Source organism: Erythrolamprus reginae, chromosome 1 (genome assembly GCF_031021105.1).
Source record: "Erythrolamprus reginae isolate rEryReg1 chromosome 1, rEryReg1.hap1, whole genome shotgun sequence".
Lineage (NCBI taxonomy): Eukaryota > Metazoa > Chordata > Lepidosauria > Squamata > Dipsadidae > Erythrolamprus > Erythrolamprus reginae.
In genome coordinates this window covers 365,380,546-365,394,089 of record NC_091950.1, presented here as the reverse complement: position 1 = coordinate 365,394,089, position 13,544 = coordinate 365,380,546, and the positions used below count along the sequence as shown (strand labels likewise).

The 13,544-nt window shown below is 38.9% G+C and overlaps 1 protein-coding gene across 4 annotated transcripts in view; it reads right to left on the bottom strand.

Moving 5' to 3' along the window:
* Window positions 1-3,395: 3,395 nt before the first annotated feature.
* Window positions 3,396-13,544, bottom strand: part of SPATA45 (spermatogenesis associated 45) — a 29,313-nt gene continuing 19,164 nt past the window's right edge. Inside the window, exons 1-4 of one of the 4 annotated variants that reach the window (XM_070734442.1) lie at window positions 13,291-13,497; window positions 9,074-9,194; window positions 6,686-6,962; window positions 3,396-3,571 (exon numbers count right to left, since the gene is read on the bottom strand). In XM_070734442.1, the coding sequence (XP_070590543.1) occupies window positions 3,552-3,571; window positions 6,686-6,926 (261 nt within the window). In that variant the 5' untranslated portion in view covers window positions 6,927-6,962; window positions 9,074-9,194; window positions 13,291-13,497 and the 3' untranslated portion in view covers window positions 3,396-3,551. Of the gene's footprint in view, window positions 3,572-6,685; window positions 6,963-9,073; window positions 9,195-10,529; window positions 10,577-13,171; window positions 13,246-13,290; window positions 13,498-13,544 lie in introns of those variants that run through there. The other 3 variants (XM_070734444.1, XM_070734445.1, XM_070734443.1) reach the window with 3 other exon arrangements.

Genomic DNA, 13,544 nt, shown 5'->3' with positions numbered 1-13,544 from the left:
TTCAGACAATAGCATTTTTTTCTATAAGGAACATTGTTACTGTTTATACCCGGAATTGCACCTTCTCATTTCTAGCCAAAAGCATCAACAATGAAGAAAGCTAAATACAGTGGTACCTCGAGATACGAGTTTAATTCGTTCCGGACCTGGGCTCTTAAGTCGAGCAGCTCTTATCTCGAACGACTTTTCCCCATAGGAATTAATGTAAATAATTTTAATTGGTTCCAGCCCTCAAAAAACTCACAAAGTTAGTCTAAATTATGCAGAAAGACATGTTTTTAATGAAGAAATGTACATGTAGATATAAATGAATAATGAAGTTTCTTTCACTTCACTTGTAAACTTTCTTAAACTTTTAAATTTACATATGTTCAACTTCTCTGCCACCCAATCCTGTAGGACAGAGGTCCCCAACCCTTTTTGCACCAGGGACCGGCTTTAAGCGATCAAGAGAGGAATGGGTGAATGAATGGACGGAGGGTGGGAAGGAAGGAAGGAAAGAGGGAAGGGACAGGAACAGAGGAAGGAAGCAAGGAAACTTATGAAAGGGGAGAGTAAGAGAGGATGAGTGAAGGGAGGGAGGGAGGGAAGAAGGTGGGAAGGAGAAAGAAAAGAAGAAATAGAGGAAGGGAAGGTAAAAGAGAGAAAGAAAAAGAGCAAGAAAGAAAGAAAGAAAGAAAGAAAGGGGGAAGGGACAGGAACAGAGGAAGGAAGCAAGGAAACTTATGAAAGGGGAGAGTAAGAGAGGAATGAGTGAAGGGAGGGAGGGAAGAAGGTGGGAAGGAGAAAGAAAAGAAGAAATAGACGAAGGGAAGGTAAAAGAGAGAAAGAAAAAGAGCAAGAAAGAAAGCTGCAAGCACCCCCCCGAGCCCCCCAGGCCGGCTGCAACCTTTTAAAACACGCGCGCCGCTTCGCAGCTGTCTCCTGAAGCCGAACGCGGAAGTTAGCGTTTGGCTTCAGGAGACAGCTCCTTGGTGCTTGTATCTCGAATTTGGGCTTGTAAGTAGAACAAAAATATCTCTCCCCTCCCAGCTCTTATCTCGAGTTGCTCTTAAGTAGAGCAGCTCTTATGTCGGGGTTCCACTGTATTTAGACGCGTCTATTGAACATATGTGGTACCATGTTTTCTCATCTCATTTTTAACAAGCCTTTATTATTGTAGTTTCAAAGCGCTTTTAAGGTTTTGAGTCCAGTAAGGTTTTTGCTTATTTTGGTTGGATCTATGGACTCTCATTTTAAAAGCACAATAATAATCTGGTGGCTATTACAAGTGTTTATATTTCTGATATTATGATTTTCTTGGCTTAATTATTGTGCTATTATTCAGGGCACATGCCTTTTGTTTCTCTGCATTCCAAGAAATAATATTTATGGAGATAAAATGTTTTGAGAATGACTGCCTCACATGACATTTTCTTAAACTAGGAGCTATTTTGTTCTTAGGAATTATTATTTTTTGCCATGCTTAAATTATGGTCCAACAATGGGAGTTATGTTTTCACAGAACCTAAACCTCCCTGGCAGAATAACCTTTCCCTTTTTCCAGGGAACTGTAGTTCTAAAAAGGAGACTACAAAATAACTTTCAGCAGAACCTTCACTAAATTTGTATCTTAATATGCAATCCTAATTGTGGCTTTAGGCTTCAGATACCACAAATGTAAATTATAGCTCTCCATATTTTTTAATCTTCATTTAATGTTGGAGATGGATCAGTATTTTTAAGGTCATTTTCAGCTTCCGGGAGAATGAAGGCACTTGAAGGTAAGACCTAAGAAACAATGAGTGTGCCAGCATCTAAGGATTAAAAAAAAGCTATCTTTTCAGTGACGTTTCAAATCATTTCATTAAGACTGATTTATAAGATTGAGATGTAGCAGTAGTGGAATTTATCTGAGAAGCTGAAAACACTACTATCCCAACATCAGAACAGTTTTTAAATAAACAAAAGGAACTTTATCATCAAAGGGCTATTTTTGGCTTGAAGGAATGAGATTCCGATCTAGAAAAGTCTTTGAACTTGTTTCAGTGAACTTCAAAAGTTTTTCTTCTGGTTAAAATGACGTACATACCTCTAAAAAAAATACACATGTATTTGTTACATTATTACTGAAATGTACTGTATATTAATTAAACAGTAGCTGTGCTCACTGAGGACAGAATAAGCTGAAATAAAGTAGTTTTTTTGAAAAAAAATGATTTGATCTGCATTGCAGATGTCCTCTGGTGCAAAGATTGGGAGAATCAGATGCAGGAAATGGTGCTTTATTCTGCCTCTCTAGCCTGTCTTATTATAGGCACAAAATGAGCGAACCTGTAAGTAGAATGCAAGAAACCCTTTGAGTTTTCACACCAATCATGGACCCTACTTTGTGGTTTGAGTTAGCATTCTGATAATTTCTGCTGCTATGGATCTATCTACTGGAGATGGAGGTGGGGAGCTTCCTGTGCGTTTATCCCCTATAGCTGGGGTTTGAGACATCAGTCCTATCTTCCACCTGCGGGACAAATATGAACTTGTTTCAACTGCTCCTGCCCTCTGCTTGTGGCAGCTAGACTTTAAACTAACTTAAGACTGTGACACAAGTCTTAGCAAGCTTGCAAACTGCTCAGGACTGAAGGCTACTATGTTCCCCATTGGACAATTTTCCTTCTAAACTGTCCTCTTGTTCTACCAGAAAAACTGGGACCTTGCTGTCAGGTGTTATTGCAAGTATATATTTTTCTGCAAAACGCACACACACTGACAGGCACAAACACGCTGATCTATATGTAAAATAAAATACAAAGTTATATGCAAACAGAACAACCAGTTTCAAAATTAAAATAAAATCCTGGTAGCTATTTTGCATTCTAATGACATTTGTATCTTTCATCGGTGCTAAAAAAGCACAAAATCCAAGAACTTTATGTAGCATAGAAAAGAATAAAACGTTGTAAAAATGTGATTTTTAAAAAAATGCTACCACTCGGCTTCTTTCATTTTATCTCAAGTGAATTTAAAAAATGATGTAGTTGTAACCAGATTTTGTTTTAAAAAGTTCAGCTGTCAAAAATTATTCTGTTCAGGCATGATGTCAACTAGTATCATCAACATGCATGCCGCTCCGAGTCCTCGGAGAGGGGCAGCATACAAATCTAATAAATAAAAAAATTAAAAACAGTGCAGACAACCCTTAAAGAAACTTTAGAAGACTATCATGTGAATAGGCTTTGATAGTATTAAAATAATAATACATTAAAATGAGAACTAATCTGTGACTCTAATTGTTTCCAATAACTTGGGGTAAACCGGCATTATATAACAATACTGCCCAGCCTTATATGATATTATGGGGAATATTGAGAAAATACTTCTGAAAGAAACGACGTTTATTTCATCATACTATGTTTCATTTTGTATAATCCATGCAAATCCATTTTTAAAAACCATAATCGTGTAGCTAAATTCATTCTCAAGAATGAGTACACACAGACAACAGGTTTTTTTCAGTTAGGCAAAATGCACACAACTTCAGAACTTCAGCTTGAGAAACTGCTTCTAATAAGATCTCATCCAAAAATTGCATTGTCTGAAAGATAAAATAAATACAAGTGGAAAATCAGAATCATCTGATTATATAATTTTTATCATTAGCTAACAATATAATAATCTTAGAGCATGTCATGGTAGTTGAAATGTGTGTAAACAAAAGTTATACAAGACTTCTGAAACCATCTATGATGTCTTTCATATCAGAACAATTCATTTTTGCCAGAGAATGATGATGTGTTAATGGGACAATGTGTTACAAATAACCCACAATGAACTTGCAGTGTCTTATTAGGGTTATTCTTAGGCAATGAAGTAATCTTTTATATTCACACACACAGTAGAGTACACAGAGAGATATCTGGGGCTCTTGGTGCTCTCTGAACTAAGTTGTTCTGTTGCAGACATTTCATTACTTAATGTAGGTAACACCATCAGTGCTAGATTACTCTGAAATGTGCAAGAAAGCAACCCAGCTCAGCACCAAGGATTTATTTATTTATTAGATTTATTTATTTCAGTTTCACCCCTGAGTTACAAATACTGTACTCTCCTTTAGTGGTACACAGAGACATCATTTATCAAATATACCGTATTTTTCAGAGTATAAGATGCACCCTTTTCCACCCTAAAAGAGGCTGAAAATTTGGGTGCATCTTATCCTCTGAATGTAGTTTTTTTCAAAGCTTTTTTTTCAGCCTTAACTAGATGCTAATGATCTTCCCAGCCCTTACCTTGCAGGTTCTTTCATTGTTACTCTCTGTGAATAATGTTTTCTAAGCCCTAAGTCTTTGCAGGCTTTTTTTCATTGTTCTAACTTGCTCCAAATAAGTTTTTTTCCAGCCCTAACCAGGGGATAAAATAATGTGCTGAAGCTGACCAGACTAAGGATGCTAGCCAGAAGAATATCTGGTAAGCAAATTCTTTCCCCTGTTTTCCTCCCAAAAAACTAAGGTGTGTTTCATACTCTGATGTGTCTTATACTCCGAAAAAAATAGGGTATATAGCCATCTCTCTCAGAAGAATACATAGATGCAGTTTATTTACTTTTATTTAATATCTTTATATATAAATATTCTAAAAGACATTTCATATAGTCAAAAGAGCTTATTTCCAAGGAATCTGGGTGCTGCTTTATTCCAACCTGGGGATGGAAGTTCCAGTGCTCTCTTTTCTTGCTGTCTTTTGGGAAAAAAATCATAAACAATGGCATGACATAGTACAGTACCAACAATGATGGAATGGAATATCTGCAAGCAATATCCTTTGCCTTTCAGTGGTGGGACCAAAAATAGACAAAGCAATAGAAGATTATGCTAATGTGATCTGAGACTTTGGAATTCAAAGGCAAACATCTGTCACATAATTCCTCAAGATTTAATGATTGTTGATAAGAAAAACAAAAACGTTTGGATAGTGGAGGTGGCAGTGCTTGGAGACAGCAGAATAGAAAAGAAAGAACTGGAGAAAATCAGAAAATACAGTGATTTTAACCAGTAATTTTTCAATATGACCAATTGTAATAGATTCCATGAGTACAATCCCCAAATATCTGGAGTACCATTTGAACATTAATATTAACAAAGTTGCAAAACGCAAGTTTCTTTGAAATAGTTTACATCTTGGAACATTTTATACCATCGAATAACACATTTACTTATACTGTATCCCAGATCCTTGGGAATAATTGATAGGTGGATAAAAATGCCAGTCAGCCTAAATGTCTGGCTAAGTGCAATTAACTTTGATAAGTATTTTTTCTTCTTCTGTTCTATTCTGTCTAATTCTCAGAGACTGTCTGGACAAATCCTTGCAATTTTCTCTGCAAGATTTTTCAGAAGTGATTTGCCACTATCTCCTTCCTAAGGCTGAGAGAAATCGACTGGCCATAGGTTACCCAGTTGGCTTCATGCCCATGGTTTCTATCTAGACCAGTGATGGCGAATCTTGTTTTTTCCTCAGGTGCTGAAAGAGCATGCATGCATGAGTGCCCACACCCGTAATTCAATGCCTAGAGTGGGCGAAAACAGTTTCCCTCACCCTCCGAAGGCCCTCTGGAGGCTGGGAATGGCCTGTTTCCCAACTTCTTGTGGGCCCAGTAGGCTCATGTTTTGCCCCCCCTACTCAGGCTCCAAAAGCTTCCCTGGAGCCGGGGGAGGATAAAAACGCCCTCCCCCATCTCCGCAGAGGCTCTCTGAAAGCCAAAAATGCCCTCCCAGAGCCTCTGTATGCGCCAAAAATCAGCTGGCCGGCACACATGCATGCTGGAGCTAAGCTAGGGCAACAGCTTGCGTGCCAGCAGATATGGCTCTGCATTCCACCTGTGCCATAGGTTCACCATCACTGATCTAGACTGATGCCTTAAGTACTACACTAAACTAGCTATTACAGTTTTAGAAACATAGGCAGAATGCGTAAGCAGATTCTCCATTTTCTGTATGATAGCCCTGTGAGATTAGCTGGACTTAGAGGGAATGGCTGTCTAAAGGTCATCTAATGAACTTCTGACTGCCAAGAGGTGTTATCTTGGGTTTCCCAGGTCCTATTCCAGCACCTTAATTATATTGCGCTGAACAACCCTTAAGGGCAAAGAGCAAAAACTAACTAGAAGACAGTCTTTACTGAGGATTCTTGGCCATTTTACTTGTACATTTTCTGGGCTTCTCCTATATTATTATTATTTATTATTTATTCTTTGTCCAATATACAATACATATGGAAGAGAATAGGCATTAAGTAATATATATAACGATAGAAAGTAAAAAGAAGAGTAGATGAAAGGGAGAGAATATATATGATATAAGAAATAAGGAGAGAATATATATGATATATATATTATATATATATATATATATATATATATATATATATATATATATATATATATATATGTAGATTGTTCTGAGTTCGGGTTTTGCCCTGTGTAATGTTTTGCATGTCTATGCGACGTTTCGGTAAAATCACATTTACCATCATCAGGCTGGAGAACGCGGAAGTTAGCGTTTGGCTTCAGGAGACAGCTCCTTGGCGCTTGTATCTCGAATTTGGGCTTGTAAGTAGAACAAAAATATCTCTCCCCTCCCAGCTCTTATCTCGAGTTGCTCTTAAGTAGAGCAGCTCTTATGTCGGGGTTCCACTGTATATGCAAACTTACTTTTTTCAGGAAAATGCCGTTTTTCTCTATGCTCAGGAGGAGTTATTTTTATCCAGGATGTCCTGCCACTGTCATACTCCTTTTTTTCTTCTTTGAATTCCTCTACTGAAGCCCGATTAGTTTGAGGATAATGTTTTCTCTGGGGCCTTAGCCACGCAGTTTCACTCTTTCCTTCTAGCAAGCATCTCGATTCCCTCATCTTATTATATTCAACCAAGCGCTTTTTCATCTCTTTAGCCATGATTGTGAAATGTGCTTGTTACTGTGAGACAAATTCCTGTTTTATAAAACAACAATGCATATAGTACAACATACTCAGTCAGACCTCATTTGCTTAATACTTTTTATCACTGAAAACAGGCAAAACTGATCTGTTCTTACAAGAAATGAAACCCGATATAAACTTGCTAAAAAAGATGACGCAGCTGATCTCAAGGGAGAAAAATATTCATTTCCAATGCGGATAATTCATGTATTAATTGGTTTCCTAACAACAGCTAGTATACAACAACGGCCCTACAGGATGAGGCCAAAACTGATATTAGTCCTACATTGTTTTTCATAATAATAAACCAGATGCCTCTGAGGAGGTAAGATATAACCATCTCCCACCACTTATCAACAGGATTTTTATCCAGGATTTTTTTCAAACCCAACAGCCTTTGTTAGATTTGTCCTCCATGTATTTAACCAATTTGCTGTTAAAGCCACCCAATGTAATAGACTACCATGGTTTTATAGTAATTATTTACTACTGTTAATACATTTTTGGGGGAAAGCACTTTTGACTGAAGTTGCCATCTCTAGAACTATAAACTATTGTTTTTCAAAAGCATAAAGAATTTTCAAACATATGGCTTCTGCCTAGACGTGCCAGGAGATGTCATTAAGACTCCCTTTTAGGATGGAAGTACTGTATTTTCAGATTTGCAAGGGTCTGTTAACTTCACAATAAAGGTATAACTAGTACACCTGGTTGTGCTTTGTTTGGATACTTTGCAAGGCTAACATCAAGTCTCAAGTACCTCTCCCTTTCACTCTCCAGAAAACTAGGAATGCTTTCGTTACCCCTTCTCCTTTGGACTGAAGTTTTGCTAACCGATCATCATTTGGGGCTCTTCCTCCTGGTCTCTCAATATCATTATCATATACCATTGTTGGTTATAGTTTTATGGGCAACACCAACACAGCTTGCTTACTCTAATATTTAAAACTACTGATAACTTCAACTGTCAGAAGCATTATAATTACTGGTGTCTCCCCTAGCAACTCATACTAGCACCAAGACAAATACCCATGAATAGCCCCATCCTTCACGAATCTGTCTTTTTAAAGCTATGTGTCTATTATACACTTGGCAGCACTTCATTTAATAGTTTAACCATATACTGTATTTACATTATTTAAAGTGTTAAAACCGCTGAGGAACTTTTTATTGGTCCGGATTATATAAGAGTTCAAACCACTGATCAAAATTTAACATACGGTATATTGGCCGAATTGTTTCCCACTATTTGTACAATTCCATCAATTGAAATAATAGGTTTTTTTTTAATTTCAAATTGTTGTCCTTTAACAAAAGAGGAAGTTTTCTTAGAAATCTTTGATGAGAGGCTTCATTAGCCTTTTGAAATCCAAATAAACAATGATTCCTTGATCTTTCTAATCCACACGCAAACTGACACGTACCTATGCTTTGCTGAACTGCATTTTTCGCTGAAATGAAGTTCCCAAGTTTTAATAGCTGTTGAGAAACAGCCACTCTTCACTAAGAATCTTAGAAGGTTCCAGAAATGCTTGGCAACTGTCAATTCAAATCATGGATAAACCAGTACACAAGCATCTATTTTAATCAATCGTTGGTAAGCTGAATTATATGTTGCACAATAAAGCAAAGGACTTATGTTATCACAAGACACAAAGACAAGAACTGTCAGCAGACAAATGAAATAAAAAAATCAGGGCATCATTTGCAACTAGTCAAGAAATTAATTTGTCCTGGCAATCTATTCAGCCATATCCCATGATAGTGCTTTTATTTTGTTCTTAGCTCATGGATGAAAGAAGCTTGTCAGTTGTTCTGGTTTTAAGTACAGTAAGTGTCCCCACCCAAAACAAAATGAAACTGGCAGAAACCCATAGCAGATCATTGTGTAATATTCTCAACTGAACTGTGGGGAAGGGGATCAATCCACTGGTTGGCTGATTCAGGTGCAGCCTTCTTCATAAGCCCTGAGCCCAGTTCACTATCACCATAGTTACTTTGTTGCGGATAAGCTGTGAGTGAACACAATAACCAAGGGTGGCTATATTTACAGCTCCCTTACAGTCTGCCAAACAGCTTTTGGTTAGGCTGTGGGAACTACACAGCAAAGCTTTCCCACTTACCATGCAGGTCCCTCAATATTCCCAACAACAGTGAAGAACAGCTGCTGAGTTTTAGGACAGGTAGTTCTCCTGCTTTATTTTTATCACTTCTGCTCCATCTTTGTAGAAGTCCTATTTTATCCTACAGAGTAATACAGGGGAGGTGAGTCAGCATTTGTCAAAACTTGCACATTGTTGCATATCTCTTCTTAGTAGTGAATACTGTTCCGTGGTGGACCCTATTTGGACCGGGAGTCACTGCTCACAGTCACTCATGCCCTCATCACCTCGAGGCTCGACTACTGTAACGCTCTCTACATGGGGCTATCTTTGAAAAGTGTTTGGAAACTTCAGATCGTGCAGAATGCAGCTACGAGAGCAATCATGGGCTTCCCTAAATATGCCCATGTCACACCAACACTCCGCAGTCTGCATTGGTTGCCGATCAGTTTCCGGTCACAATTCAAAGTGTTGGTTATGACCTATAAAGCCCTTCATGGCACCGGACCAGATTACCTCAGGGACTGCCTTCTGCCGCACAAATCCTAGCGACCAGTTAGGTCCCACAGAGTGGGTCTTCTCCGGGTCCCGTCAACTAAACAATGCCACTTGGTGGGACCGAGGGGAAGAGCCTTCTCTGTGGCGGCCCCGGCCCTCTGGAACCAACTCCCCCCAGAAATTAGAATTGCCCCCACCCTCCTTGCCTTTCATAAGCTACTTAAAACCCACCTCTGCCGCCAGGCATGGGGGAATTAAGATTTCTTCTCCCCCTAGGCCTTTACAATTGTATGCATGGTATGTTTGTATGTATGTTTGGTTTTGTATATTAAGGGGCTTTTAATTCGCTTTTAGTATTGGATTATTATTGTATACTGTTTATGATTGCTGTTAGCCGCCCCGAGTTTTGGGAGAGGGGCAGCATATAAATCCAATAAATAAATTAAATAAATAAATAAATTTAGGGCAAATACAGCCAAGTAATTTAACCAGTTATGTTTGACTATACTGTATACACAACATACACAGCAGCTGGTAGGAAAGCAAAATGGAGGAGTTTGCTATAGCTTTGGGATCAGCTAATCAGACTGGAACATTTATTGCTTTTTGCCATCTCAAGAAATGATGGTTAATACAGTGGTACCTCTACCTAAGGACGCCTCTACTTATGAACTTTTCTAGATAAGAACTGGGCGTTCAAGGTTTTTTTGCCTCTTCTCAAGAACCATTTTCCACTTACAAACCCGAGCCTCTGAAACTGTAACCGGAAAAGGCAGGGAGAAGCCTCCGTGGGGCCTCTCTAGGAATCTCCTGGGAGGAAACAGGGTCTCCATCCTCCCTGTGGTTTCCCCAATCGCACGGAAAAATTGCTTCTTTTTATAAACTTTTCTACTTAAGAACCTGGTCACGGAATGAATTAAGTTCTTAAGTAGAAGTACTACTGTACTTTAATGTGACAGTGTAAAAATGCTGTAGTTACCGTAATTGCAATTCTTTCACCCAATAAATTTTTTCCAGACATTAATGGTGGTCTCTATCAATAGATTATAAGAAATATGCATTAGATTAATTGCTGGCCAATATCGGCTTGATTATTGCAACCGACTTTACATGGGGCTACCCTTGAAAAGTGTTTGGAGACTTCAGCTTGTCCAAAATGTGGCCACACAAACTGTTGTGGGTGTATATTACTTCATTGTGTATTCCTTGTTTTTTGTGAGCCGCCCTGAGTCAATGGAGAAGGGTGGCATACAAGTCCAATCAATCAATCAATCAATATCTAGGTACAGCCATGTTACACCAACACTTTGTGTGCTGCACTGGCTTCCAATTGGTCTCCGGTCACAATTCAAGGTGTTGTTATTACCTATAAAGTCCTACATGGCTTAGGACCAGACTATTTATGGAACCATCTCCTGCTGCATAGCTCCCAGTGACCGATTAGAGCCCACAGGGTCGGCCTTCTTCAGGTCCTGTTGACTAAGCAGCGCTGATTGGCAGGGCTGTGGGGGAAGGCCTTCTCTATGGTGGCCCCGGCTCTCTGGAACCAACTACCCCCCTGAGGTTTGTACTGCCCCCACCCTACTGGCTTTCCAAAAAGCCTTGAAAACCTGGCTCTGCCGACAGGCCTGGGAGCCATGAGTAATTGACACTTCTTTTAATTCTGGCCTCAATAAGACATGAATTGGGGTGTATGATATGGTGTGACTGCATGAATGAGATTTTATATGGTTTTATATTACTATTACTGTTGTTATTGTTTATACTCTTTTATTATTTCTATTATTGTAAGCCGCCCTGAGTCCCCGGGAATGGGCGGCCTACAAATTTAAATAAATAAGTAAGTAAGTAAGTAAGTAAGTAAGTAAGTAAGTAAGTAAGTAAGTAAGTAAGTATGTATGTATGTATGTATGTATGTATGAATATCATAGCAAAACTATATCTCTTACAATGCTGCAGAAACTAACAGAATCCCATTTCTGTATTATTAAAAAGTATATAGAATTGTTTCAAGTTTTTTAAGGAAGCAAAAAGAAGTAAAAAAAACATTAGAAATGCTGAAATTGCAGATTTCCACAGTGTACTCTGGAACAAAATCTTGAAAAATGCAAAAATTGTGGTTTTGGAGAATTTGCCCAGAAGTGATAATAGCTTGCATATCAGGTCATTGGGATAAAACGCTATTTAGAACTTTAATTGGGTTTTTTAGATTTTAAAAAAGTGCAAGAGCCAACTATAGTGTATAAACAAAAAGCAGGAAACAGCAGCAGATAATCATCAAACGGGAAATAAAATTCTGTTATATAAGACCGGCAGGGCAAGGGGCTACATATAAACACTGACAAAAGATTGTTGAGTCCTTGGTGCTCTCTGAGTTCAGTTAGTGAACTCCACTCCTTAGCAATGATGTTACATAGCCAGGTAAGGAAACATTTGCAGAAAGCAACCAAACTCAGAGAGGAGGAAGAACCCATTCACAGTCAATTCCTTCTTTGCCCATGATCACTACTGAAATCTGCAAAACTATTGGCCCCTAAAATTTATTTGTTTGTCTGCTCTTTGCTTGTTTGTTTATTTATTTGACTTATAGGCCACCTAACTGCTTGCGGACTCTCAGCGGCAAACAGCAAAATAAAAACAATATAAAAACAATAAAATAATTTAAAAAATCCTTAAATTAAGCCATTCTGCCAGGCAAGATGAAACAATGCACCGGCTCTAGGCCTGCTGGAAAAGTCATGTTTTTACCACCTTTTGGAAGGCCAGGATGGTGGGGATTGTGCGTATCTCATGGGGGAGTTGATTCCATAGGGCCAGAGCCACCAAAGAGAAAGCCCTCCCATGTGGTCCTGCCAGTCAACATTGTCTGGCCGTGGAACCGTGAGAAGACCAACCCTGTGGGCCCTGACCGGCCACTGGGAGGTGTGTGGCAGAATGTGGTCCCATACATAATCTGGTCCTTATTCTCAACCTGATTAGGGTTCTTCTCAACCTGAAGCATATTCAGCCTAGACGTCTTAATATCTTTCAAATGCTCTTTTGTGGTGGTGGGCTGCCTCCATAAATTGGATATTTCCTCTCAATGTCTACAATACCTTGAGCTGGTTTACATTGCAAGAATTTGAAAAGTCAAAACACTTTTTCTAGGACAAATCTGCGAAGGTGGTGGCACAAAAACAGCTGCTTTTACATAAGGCAAGAGAAGCTGAGGCCGAACCAAAACGTGGAGAAAACCGGGTGTGTATCTTCATCGGTCTTTTCCTCCAACCCAACTACCCTCCTTTTAATTTTCCAGAAACAGTTTAGGAGCCATTGAAAAAGACCAGCCAGTTCTGGCCAAGAAGAAATGAATGTTTTGTGGAATGACTGTTTTATTTGGGGGGGTTTAAACTGTTCTTACATCGTTTTTACTTGCTAATACAGGAAGAAATGCTTTTTAACTAGCTACTGTAGATTATAAACCATTTGGGATTGCTGGTGCTGTTATTCTTGTTTCTGTTACATTACTGTTCTTATGAAAGAAATGGTCGGATTACAAATGTAATAAATTAAATTAAATTAAATACACACACACACAGTCGAAACCTAGGAAGGATGCTACAATCAGGAGCGCAACCTCACCTGATTCCTAAGAGGTCAGTAAGGGGCATGCATAAATGCACCAGAAGGCCTTACATCCCCTGTCCTAATATTTGTCTTTTACTCATGTATATAAATATTATATCTCTGTATATACGTACCAATACGTACTTGACAAAACAAATAAATAAAACTAAATAAATAAACAAATAAATAGCTATGGAGTTGCGTCTGAGGGATTTAGGCGCATGATTCAGCAACTTGGTGAAAGGTGAGAGCCTCTCAAAATGACAGGCGGGTCCAGCTGCCACGCCAATCCTTTCCACGTGGCCGAAGGGGAGGCCTCGGCCACAACGAGCCGCATCACACAACCCCAGTTTCCCTATCGACGAAGCCGGGCAACCTGAGAGCCCTT